This window comes from Neoarius graeffei, chromosome 4, assembly GCF_027579695.1.
Source record: "Neoarius graeffei isolate fNeoGra1 chromosome 4, fNeoGra1.pri, whole genome shotgun sequence".
NCBI lineage: Eukaryota > Metazoa > Chordata > Actinopteri > Siluriformes > Ariidae > Neoarius > Neoarius graeffei.
The window spans coordinates 26,802,182-26,814,806 of NC_083572.1; the positions used below are offsets into that span (position 1 = coordinate 26,802,182).

General features: G+C 41.9%; 1 protein-coding gene across 5 annotated transcripts in view; it reads right to left on the reverse strand.

Moving 5' to 3' along the window:
* vapb (VAMP (vesicle-associated membrane protein)-associated protein B and C) overlaps positions 1-12,625 on the reverse strand; it is a 139,709-nt gene that overhangs the window by 50,263 nt on the left and 76,821 nt on the right. For 4 of the 5 annotated variants that reach the window (XM_060919077.1, XM_060919074.1, XM_060919076.1 and 1 more), the window contains one exon: positions 6,530-6,610. In XM_060919077.1, coding sequence (XP_060775060.1) covers positions 6,530-6,610 — 81 coding nt within the window. Of the gene's footprint in view, positions 1-4,618; positions 5,867-6,529; positions 6,611-12,625 lie in introns of those variants that run through there. The other variant, XM_060919078.1, reaches the window with a different exon arrangement.

The following is a 12,625-nucleotide window of genomic DNA, read 5'->3' on the forward strand; positions in this document are numbered from 1 at the left end:
GACAGTGGTGTCTTCAACATCCGGTGCCTAAAAGCGCAGACGAAAGTCTCAACAATGATGGTGTGTGAACTCCTTTTTGCAGATGACTGTGCCTTGATGGCATACTCCCAGGAAGACCTACGTCCATGGTGGACGATTTTGCCAGAGCAACAAACCGCTACAGCCTAAATATCAGTATAAAGAAAACAGAGGTTATGTTCCAGCCAAAGCCGGGTGGTCTTTCTCAAGAACCAGTCATAAACATTGGCAATGACCAACTGAGGGTTGTACAGAAGTTCTGCTACCTCGGTGGCTTTCTCTTGCAGAATGCCCATATCGACGATGAGATCATAGTGCATATAGGAAAGGCAAGCACAGTTTTTGGAAGGCTACATCAGAGAGTTTGGTCAGATCATGGAATCTACCTGAGTACAAAGATAGCTATTCTAACCACTCTTCTACATGGCTGTGAAAGCTGGACATAGTACAGGCAGCATGTGAAGAAGATCGACCAGTTTCACCTGAGGTGCCTCCGTAAAATCTGTGAGATCTCATGGAGAGACAAAGTGCCAAATACTGCTGTGCTGGAACACTGTGGCATTGAAGGAATCAAAACACTCCTCGTCAAGTGTCAACTTCACTAGTCAGGGCATCTTGTCCGAAAGGAGGACAACCAGCTACCAAAAGCCCTCTTCTACGGGGAGCTAACAAACGGGCCAGTACAAGAGGTACAAGGACGTTCTGAAGTCTAATCTTAAAGCGCGTGACATTTCAATTGACACCTGGGAGCAGCAAGCGCTTAATCAAGCCGAGTGGTGAGCAACATGCTATGCTGGTGCGAAGCACTTTGAGGACTAACGGATCACCAAGCTTCAAGAACGATGTACAGCTCGCAAGGTGCGGCTACTAGCCCAACCACCAGGAGACACCTTTGCTTGTCTAGACTGCCAACGCCACTGTCGGTCAAGAATTGGACTGCTAAGTCACCAAAGATTTAAGCACAAAGCCCCATAGTCCCATAGCAGAGAGAAAGAGGTCCGTAGAACATGACTGCTCAGTCCACCACCTACTTAGATTTTCTGTGCATACACCGTATGTGCTCATATCACCTCTTCCAAGAGCACATATTGCACCTGTATTTTTATCTAGTTGATTATACCTCAGAGTGGAAAATTTATTTTATTTTCCTTGTGTCATCTCTTGATTAAATACTTTGAATATACAACCCTGATTCCAAAAAAGTTGGGACACTGTAAAACATCAGTAAAATCAGAATGCGATAATTTGCAAATCATGGAAACCCTATATTGCATTGAAAATAGTACAAAGACAACATATCAAATGTTGAAACTGAAAAATTTTGTTTTTTGAAAAATATATGCTCATTTTGAATTTGATGTCAGCAACACATTTCAGAAAACTTGGGACAGGGACAACAAAAGACTGAAAAAGTTGTGTAATGCTTAAAAAAAGGATTTTGGTTAATTGACAACAGGTCAGTAAAATGATTGGGTATAAAAAGAGCATCCCAGAGAGGCAGAGTCTGTAAAAGACTGCTTGGGCAAACAGTACAACCATTTAAGAATAACATTCCTCAATGTAAAATTGCAAAGAATTTGGGGATCACATCATCGATGGTGCATATCATTAAAAGATTCAGAGAATCTGGAGAAATCTCTGTATGTAAGAGGCAAGGCTGAAAACTGACAATGGATGCCTGTGATCTTCAGGCCCTCAGGTGACACTGACTGAGCAGACACGTGTCTGTAGTGGAAATCACTGGATGGGCTCAGGAGCACTTCAGAAAACCATCATCTGTGAAAACAGTTCATTACTGCATCCACAAATGCAAGTTAAAACTAGATATAAACAACATCCAGAAACACCGCCACCTTCTCTGGGCCCGAGCTCTTTTATGATGAACTGAGGTGAAGTGGAAAAATTGTCCCAAGGTCTGACGAATCGAAATCTGAAATTCTTTTTAGAAATCTTGGACATCACGTCCTCCAGGCTAAAAAGGAGAGGGACCATCCGGCTTATCAGTGCACAGTTCAAAAGCCAGCGTTTGTGACGGTATGAGGGTGCATTAATGCACGTGACATTGGGTAGCTGGCACATCTTGGAAGGCATCATGAATGCTGAATGATATACACAGTGGTGTTTGAAAGTTTGTGAACCCTTTAGAATTTTCTATATTTCTGCATAAATATGACCTAAAACATCATCAGATTTTCACACAAGTCCTAAAAGTAGATAAAGAGCAGCCAGTTAAACAAATGAGACAAAAATATTATACTTGGTCATTTATTTATTGAGGAAAATGATCCAATATTGAATATCTGTGAGTGTCAAAAGTATGTGAATCTCTAGGATTAGCAGTTAATTTGAAGGTGAAATTAAGGTCAGGTGTTTTAAATCAATGGGATGACAATCAGGTGTGAGTGGGCACCCTGTTTTATTTAAAGAACAGGGACCTATGGTATCAAAGTCTGATCTTCACAACACACATTTGTGGAAGTGTATCATGGCATGAGTAATGGAGATTTCTGAGGACCTCAGAAAAAGCGTTGTTGATGCTCATCAGGCTGGAAACGGTTACAAAACCATCTGTAAAGAATTTGGACTCCACCAATCCACAGTCAGACAGATTGTGTACAAATGGAGAAAATTCGATACCATTGTTACCCTCCCCAGGAGTGGTCGACCAACAAAAATCACTCCAAGAGCTAGTTGGCGAGGTCACAAAGGCCCCAGGGTAACTTCTAAGCAACTGAAGGCCTCGCTCACATTGGCTAATGTTAATGTTCATGAGTCCACCATCAGGAGAACACTGAACAACAATGGTGTGCATGGCAGGGTTGCAAGGAGAAAGTCACTGCTTTCCAAAAAGAACATTGTTGCTCGTCTGCAGTTTGCTAAAGATCACGTGGACAAGCAAGAAGGCTATTGGAAAAATGTTTTGTGGATGGATGAGACCAAAATAGAACTTTTTGGTTTAAATGAGAAGCATTATATTTGGAGAAAGGAAAACACTGCATTCCAGCATAAGAACCTTATCCCATCTGTGAAACATGGTGGTGGTAGTATCATGGTTTGGGCCTGTTTTGCTGCATCTGGGCCAGGACAGCTTGCTATCATTGATGGAACAATGAATTCTGAATTATACCAGCGAATTCTAAAGGAAAATGTCAGGACATCTGTCCATAAACTGAATCTCAAGAGAAGGTGGGTCATGCAGCAAGACAACGACCCTAAGCACACAAGTCGTTCTACCAAAGAATGGTTAAAGAAGAATAAAGTTAATGTTTTGGAATGGCCAAGTCAAAGTCCTGACCTTAATCCAAACGGAATGTTGTGGAAGGACCTGAAGCCAGCAGTTCATGTGAGGACACCCACCAACATCCCAGAGTTGAAGCTGTTCTGTACAGAGGAATGGGCTAAAATTCCTCCAAGCCGGTGTGCAGGACTGATCAACAGTTACCGGAAATGTTTAGTTGCAGTTATTGCTGCACAAGGGGGTCACACCAGATACTGAAAGCAAAGGTTCACATACTTTTGCCACTCACAGATATGTAATATTGGATCATTTTCCTCAATAAATAAATGACCAAGTATAATATCTTTGTCTCATGGGTTCTCTTTATCTACTTTTAGGATTTGTGTGAAAATTTGATGATGTTTGAGGTCATATTTATGCAGAAATACAGAAAATTCTAAAGGGTTCACAAACTTTCAAGCACCACTGTACATGATTCAGAGCAACATGCTGCCATCCAGACAAAATATTTTTTTCAGGGAAGGCCTTCCTTCTTTCAGTAAGACAATGCCAAACTGCTTTCTGCACATATTAAAACTGCATGGTTCTGTCGTAAGAGTCCGGGTGCTAAACTGGCCTGACTGCAATCCAGACCTGTCTCCCATTTAAAACATTTGGTGCATTATGAAGCTCAAAATATGACAAAGGAGACCCGAACTATTGAGCAACTGAAATTGTGTATCGTGCAAAAATGGGACAACATTTCTCTTTCAAAACTACAGCAATTGCTCTCCTCAGTTCCCAAACATTTACAGAGTGTTGTTAAAAGTAGAGGTGATGCAACACAGTGGTAGACATGCCCCTGTCCCAACTTTTTTGAAACGTGTTGCTGACATCAAATTCAAAATGAGCACATATTTTTCGAAAAAAAAACAATACAATTTCTCAGTTTCAACATGTGATCTGCTGTCTTTGTACTATTTTCAAAGAAATATAGGGTTTCCATGATTTGCAAATTATCACATTTTTGTTTTTATTTACAGTTTACACAGTGTCCCAACTTTTTTGGAATTGGGGTTGTATGTAAAAAGCTTATGTACAGCTGTGAAATGGAAAAGAAAGTAATTGTATGAAAATGTTATATTGCTGTTGATGAAACTAAATAAAAATTAAGTTTAAAAAAAATGAACAGTGCTCTGCTCACAGGACTTTTTGTTTGTTTCTTTGTAGACTCTAGAGACTGTGGGGTGAGAAAATCCCAGCTGATCAGCAGTGTCTGAAATTGTCATGATTGGCAAACTAAGGTGAAGTGAGAACCCAAGAGCAGACTCAGAAAACAGGCAGTGTAAAGAGAAAACTTCTTTAATGAAGTAGATGGCAGAAAGGTACAGTAGGGCTCAGGCAAAAATCAGTAATCAAAAAACAGGCCAGGAGGTCAAAAACACAGGAGCAGGTAGACATGATCAGGGACAAAAAACAGGGCAGAAAAATCTTCACAAAAACTGATGAACACAGGGACAAGGGAAATCCAGGCAGAGGTAGCAAAAGACACAATCCAAAAGAACAGGCAAGTGAAAACAGGGACAAAAGGGTCCCATCTGCATCTCATCATTGCTGAGGAGTGTGCTCCCATCACCCAATCAAGCATCCAACCAGAGCAGGTCATGATTTTTTTTTTAACCATATTAACATGCCATTGTTGTGTGTTATGCCTGATGTCAAGACTCTCGTCTTTGCGAGCCTACCACACAGATTTAGTACTTGTCATTTTTAGGGCATACCTAACATGTGTTTTCTTTCTCTCCCCCCCCCAATCTGTCCCTCTGAGTTACATGTTGGTCCTGGGATTGAGATGCTGGCCTCTTCTGCTTCTCGGACCTGCTTGATCCATCCTGGTGCCCTGTGTCTGGTCGGAGTTTTATCGCATCGCTCCTGTGAAGGACGGCCCCATGAGGACAGTTGAGGATTATACCTGGAGGATGCTCTGGACTCTTACAGTAATGCTTTTATGGCTGAGGACTACAGTTGACTTGCTAACTTTAGGACTGCAGTTATCATGAACAGTTTTGCACTCAAGTTTCCATCAATGAAGAATTTATAACATCAATGAAACTGTCTTCATGTTAAAATTGTTAATGTTATAGTCATGCTGTCTGTTGTTGCCCAAATGAGGATGGGTTCCCTTTTGAGTCTGGTTCCTCTCGAGGTTTCTTCCTCATGTCGTCTGAGGGAGTTTTTCCTTGCCACCGTCGCCACAGGCTTGCTCATTGGGCATAGATTAGGGATAAAATTAGCTCATTTTTTAAGTTGTTCAAATTCTGTAAAGCTGCTTTGCGACAGTGTTTATTGTTAAAAGCGCTGTACAAATAAACTTGACTTGACAAAAAACTGGACAGAAAAACTTGACAAAAAACAAGGAAAAATTCAGGCAGGGGAATCAAGAAGACACAATGCCAATGAGCTGTAGCAAGACAAGGAAAGTCTACAAGAGACAGTCTGGCAAACGGAGTAGCTCCAAACAGTTCTTAAAAAGCCCTGGCTGATGGGAGAGGAGTGGTAGCAGGTGTGGGAGTGCCGCTTCAGGAAATGGCCTTCAGCAAGGCAGGACTGAATTCCTGTCCTGGATCCGGCCTGGAGCCAGCATGGAAAACAGGCAGTGTAAAGAGAAACAATCTAAGGCAGGGGTGTCAAACCTGATCTATAAAGGGCCTTGTGGCTGCAGGTTTTCATTCCAGCCATGCAGCAGCACACCTGACTTGGCTCATTCAATCAACTGAACTGTCTTCACACAGTCAAATACTTGCAGCCACACCCACCCTTGATTAAAGGGTGGGTGTGTCAGTTGATTGAATAAGCCAAATCAGGGTGCTGCTGCATGGCTGGAATGAAAACCTGCAGCCACACGGCCCTTTATGGATCAGGTTTGACACCCCTGATCTAAGGCATAGATGGACTGGACCGGACTGTGACAGAAATACTCAGACCAGGCCATCTGTTATCAACATCCATGCTGCGGTTAAAGTCACAAACATCACACTGTTTCTTTTTTCTCCCCACTCATTCTGACGTGAACATTACCAGAAGTGCTTGACCTGTATCTGCACAATTCTCTGCATTGCGCTGCTGCCACATAATTGGCTGATTAGATAACTACAAGAATGTGCAGTTGTACAGGTGTTATTAATAAAGTGGAAAGTGAAATGTACATTTTCTTCACATTGACACAACTGCACAGTATGTTTACCAAAGTGATAATACATTTTTAGTTCTTGAATAAAAGTACAGTACAGTTACCATTTTCCCATTTTCATTTGGCATTTCAAAGACACATCGCAGCTTAGAGTCCATCAGTTCCTCTGGCTTGGCCTCCTTCCACTGCATGAGAAAAAGATAAAAAAAAAAAGAAAAATGGTTTGAAAGATGAAGGAGTAGACAGGAAAATGGTCTTCAAGATTAACCAGATAGTTCAGTTCCTGCAGAAACTGTGCTGTGACACAAATCTTCAGCACTGGTTGACTGTTACACACACAGACACATGTCATAATTATATGCATAATGTGACTTTTATCCCTTTTCACCGTCCATATTTACAGTATGAAAAAACTGTCCCTCTTCACAATCCATATTTCCAGTAAGAGACAAAAGAACTAATTTGTCTCTTTTGCCGATCTATAATGTCGGAAATCAGAAGCAGGTGCTTTAAGTTGTTCCATCTGTAAGGGTTAGAGGCAAAAATTTAGTTGGTGTCGAGTTTAGTTTGTGTTTTTACCTCCTTTTTTCAGTTAAATAGTTTTACCAGCTCCCTCTCAGCCCTTCTTGAACTCACTGACCTCACTACTGACTCACTGACCTCACTACTGACCTAAGCTGCTGATATGTGCCTCAAACCTATGTCAGTCATCTTATAGACACTCTCCTCCACAAACCAGAGGCTGAATGACCAGGAACCTCACCAGTACCCTCCACTGTTGTCTCAGTCTCAAACATTGGTGGTAGGTGGGCTCTGGAACTGTCAGTCCACCATACAGAATGCAGATTTTATTTTGGCTTTAGCTTCCCATTACACTCTCCACTTTCTGGCATTAAATGAGACTTGGATCACTCCACAGAGCTCGGCTACACTGGCTGCTCTGTTTTTGCTTTCTCACACTTGGCGAGAAACTGGCAGGGACTGTTGTGTCCATGCCTCTTTCCTGGTTTCATTTGAACATCTCATCCTCCAAATTCCATGTTGTTACAATTACCTCTACAATCAACTTTCTCATCAGACGTCTACTGCCCTCATGGTCCCTGAGGAGATTTTCATGAAGAAATGGACATGGCTCCTCAGCCCCCGCCATTATACAAACATACTGTATTATTGTATGTTTGATCATATGACCAGCACATGTCTCTAGTGAGAAAGTGAAGCCTTGAGAAATGAACCACTTCAGCACAACTGGCAGGAAGCTTCAGTGTTTCATGAAGCTTTATCTGACCACCACTAGCTCACACCCTTTATAAGCAGACTCCAGACAAAACTCTTTGCGAAGTAACGCTCAGTGTACCTTTACCTGACTTACCAAGCCTTTGTATTTTTTGATTGATATTCTGGTTTTTGACCTTGCTTTCCTTCCTGTTTTTTTTTGTATTTTGCCTGGTTCATGTTTATTGATCACCTGACCCTTGCTCAGGGTTTTTTTTTTGGACAAAACTGGGTTTTAATAAAATTTCTTACTGCAATCACAACCGCTTACTGTTTGCATTTGTGATCCACACAAGAAAGGAAATCACTTGGACCTGGTCCTCAGGTACCCCTTTCCAGCTACAGACCTCAATGTTACCCCTAGTCCACGTCTCTGGTTATCACTCTGCAGTAGTTGACGTACAGTCACGTCAAGTACTGCACAGAGCTTTATAAATGATCTCCCAGAGTTATCAACTTTGATTGGGTCACTGTCAGCCCCCGCAGAACTTGATCAGGCAACTGAATGCTTAGAGTCAACGTACCGCCATACTTTAGATAATGTAGCTCCTCTTTAATGGAAAATGGTCAGAGACAAAAAACTAGCACCCTGGTATAATGATGACACTCGCACTTTAAAACAGACCACTCGAAAATTGGAACGTAAATAGCATCAAACAAAATTGGTAGTGTTCAAATTAGCTTGGAAGGAGAGCTTCCTGAAGTATAGAAAAGCTCTTAGTGCTGCGAGATCAACATATTTCTCCTCCCTAATAGAAGATAACAAAAATAATCCTAGATTTCTATTTAATACTGTAGCAAAATTAACCAGGAATAAGTCCACTATAGACACATGCACACCTGTAGTATGTAGTAGCAACAATTTCATGAATTTTTTTAAGGACAAAATTGAGACTATCCGACAAAAAATTCAAACTACTAATTTAAGGTCAGACAATGTAAGTGCCCCTGTAGTTAACAATATAACTGTATCAGATCAGCAATTAGAATGTTTTACTCCCCTTAGAGAAATTGAATTACTTTCATTAATGTTGGCATCAAAAGCCTCAACTTGTGTACTAGATCCCTTACCTACACGTCTATTCAAACACATAATAACTGAAGTAATTGAACCGCTTCTAAAAATAATACTGTAAATTCTTCTCTTACGATTGGCTATGTACCCAAATCCTTTAAACTAGCATGTAGTGGAAGTTCATTATGTCTATCTATTATAGATATTTTAAGTTCGTTTCTTAGACAAGGATTTTTTTTAAACTTGTTACCTTGTTAACAGTTTCAGCGAGAATCTTCCGCCTTCTTCAGAAACAGTCACCAGATGTCGAGTGGTGACGTGCCTTATCAGCTGATGTTGCGTTATGGAGGTGTGAACGTCCCGCCCAATTTGACAGGTAGTTCACGCCTCCTGCTGTCAGGTCGCTCCTCCAGGACAGCGCTCCAGGTGTGCGACAGTGCATACGCTCCCTCATCCCGGTTCATCGTCCTCTGTGCCCGCTTGCGTATCTCCACTGCCTCTAAAATCCAACGCTGGTATCTATTTTCTTCAGCGCGAATGACTCTGGCCTCTTCCCAATTCATTATGTGATTTTGCCGTTTGCAGTGGTCTGAAATGGCTGATTTTAGGTTTTCTTGGTTTGCTTTTTCTTTTTCGGATCTTGTGAGTCTTTTTGTTGTTTCTTTTTCACATTCTATTTGGTGTTCTTTCCTTCGAGTATGGAAGCATCTGCCCGTTTCACCAATATAGACTTTATTGCATGAACGGCAAGGGATTTCATAGATGACGTTGCATTTATTGTCCAGTTGTATTTTGTCTTTGGGGTGAACTAGCAGCTGTCGGAGGTTCTTATATGGTTTGACCGGGGTGTTGATGTGGTATTTCCTCATGGATCGTTGGATGTGTTCTGTGACTCCTTTTATGTATGGTAGTGTGACAAAACCCCGGTTTGTTTTTTCAGTGTTTTTTCTTGTTTGTTTGTTTTTTTCCTTTATTTGTGTCTGTAATTTCCCTTTTCGGATTGCCCACAGTGGATATTGGCAGTTTTTTAATACCTGTTGAATAAGAGCATCACGGAGGAGAAAGACAGACAAGAGGAGGACCAACATATTCAACAGGACCAACATATTCAAAGCAAACCAAGAAAACCTAAAATCAGCCATTTCAGACCACTGCAAACGGCAAAATCACATAATGAATTGGGAAGAGGCCAGAGTCATTCGCGCTGAAGAAAATAGATACCAGCGTTGGATTTTAGAGGCAGTGGAGATACGCAAGCGGGGACAGAGGACGATGAACTGGGATGAGGGAGCGTATGCGCTGTTGCACACCTGGAGCGCCGTCCTGGAGGAGCGACCTGACAGCAGGAGGCGTGAACTACCTGTCAAATTGGGCGGGACGTTCACACCTCCATAACGCAACATCAGCTGATAAGGCACGTCAGCACTCGACATCTGGTGACTGTTTCTGAAGAAGGCGGAAGATTCTCGCCGAAACTGTTAACAAGGTAACAAGTTTAAAAAAAAATCCTTGTCTAAGAAACGAACTTAAAATACCTTTAAACTAGCAGTTATCAAACCCCTGATTAAAAAACCTGACCTTGATCCCTGTCAGCTGTCCAATTATCAGCCAATATCAAACCTCCCCTTTATCTCCAAGATCCTTGAAAAAGCTGTGGCACAGCAGTTATGGTCATATTTACATAGGAATAACATCCATGAAATGTATCAGTCAGGATTTAGACCTCATCACAGCACAGAGACAGCTCTGGTTAAAGTAGTAAATGACCTACTGTTGGCATTTAATCAGGGCTGTGTCTCGCTGCTTGTGTTGCTTGACTTTAGTGCAGCATTTGATACCATTGATCATTCCATTCTTCTGGATAGACTAGAAAATGTTGTGGGAGTTAAGGGAACAGACCTCTCCTGGCTCAGGTCTTATTCAAATGATTGCTATCAGTATGTTGATGTAAATGGTGATATTTCAAGGCATACTGAGGTAAAGTTTGGTGTTGCACAAAGTTCTGTCTTGGGTCCACTGCTTTTTTCTTGATATATGTTACCTCTGGGTGATATTATTCGTAAACATTGTATTAGTTTCCCCTGTTATGCTGATGACACACAGTTGTATGTTTCTGCAAAACCTGATGAGAGACACCAGCTTAAAATAACTGAGGAATGTGTAAAGGACATTAGACACTGGATGCTTATTAATTTCCTTCTGCTTAACTCTGACAAGTCTGAAGTACTTGTACTAGGGCCACATGCAGCTAGAAGTAAGTTTTCTGATTACACAGTAATTCTGGATGGCCTTTCTGTTTCTTCACGTGCAGCAGTAAAAGACCTCGGAGTGATTATTGACCCCAGTCTTTCATTTGAAACTCACATTGATAACATCACCCGGATAGCTTTCTTTCATCTCAGAAATATTGCTAAGATAAGAAATTTAATGTCACTACATGACGCAGAAAAACTAGTTCATGCTTTCGTTACCTCCAGGTTGGATTATTGTAATGCCTTACTGTCTGCATGTTCCAATAAGTGCATAAACAAGCTCCAGTTAGTTCAAAATGCAGCAGCAAGAGTCCTTACTAGAACTAGAAAATATGACCACATCACCCCTGTCTTATCCACACTGCATTGGCTCCCAATCAAATTTCGTACTGATTATAAAATACTACTATTGACCTTGAAAGCACTGAATGGTCTCGCACCACAGTACCTGAGTGAACTTCTGGTCCTCTATGACCCGCCACGCCTACTTAGATCAAAAGGTGGAGGCTATCTCCTGGTACCTCGTATAGTGAAGGCTACATCGGGGGCAGAGCCTTTTCTTACAAAGCCCCACTGTAATGGAACAGCCTTCCAAGTAGTGTTCGGGAATCAGACACAGTCTCAGCGTTTAAGTCTAGGCTGAAAACATATCTGTTTAGTCAAGCCTTTTGTTAATGGTGTTTATGAGGCAAAGGTGTAGATCTGGAGGGTCCTCAGACATAGAGTGTTTTGGTAAACTGGGATGTATGGATGCTGTCAGTCCCCCACTTGCTTGCTCACTTGAGTTTGTTGACGGTGTAGTGGCTGGCTGCTTTATGTCCCAGGGCTCCGTCATGCCTGTATTACCTTCTGGCTCTCCCCTTTTAGTTATGCTGTCATAGTTAGTTGCCGGAGTCCCTGCTTGTACTCAGTGCTGTATACTGTTCCTACTTATTCAGGTGACATTGGGCATACTTAACAACCTGTTTTTTTTCTCTCTCTCTCCCCCTCAAATCTGTCCCTCTGAGTTACATGTCTGTCCTGGGATCGAGATGCTGACCTCTTCTGTTCCTCCGACCTGCCTGATCCATCCTGGTGTCCTGTGTCTGGTTGGAGTCTCATTACATCGCTCCTGTGGAGGACGCTGTGGACTCTTGCAGTGGTGCTTTTGTGGCTGGGGACTGCAGTTGACTTGCTGACTTTAGGGCTGCAGTTGACTTGCTGACTTTAGGACTGCAGTTGACTTGCTGAGTTTGGGGCTATGGTTGTTATGAACGGTTTTGCGCTCGGGTTTCCGTCAGTGGGGGGTTTATAGCATCAATGAAGCTGACTTTATGTTAGGACTGTTAATGTTATAGTCATGTTGTCCATTGTTGCCCAAATGAGGATGGGTTCCCTTTTGAGTCTGGTTCCTCTCGAGGTTTCTTCCTCATGTCGTCTGAGGGAGTTTTTCCTTGCCACCGTCACCACAGGCTTGCTCATTGAGGATAGATTAGGGATAAAATTAGCTCATGTTTTAAGTCATTCAAATTCTGTAAAGTTGCTTTGTGACAATGTTTACTGTTAAAAGCGCTATACAAATAAACTTGACTTGATTTGATATTCTTCTCCATCACACTCCCCATCCTACCTAATATCAGCTGTCAATACCGCTCTCCCAGTCACCAAAACCTCCATTC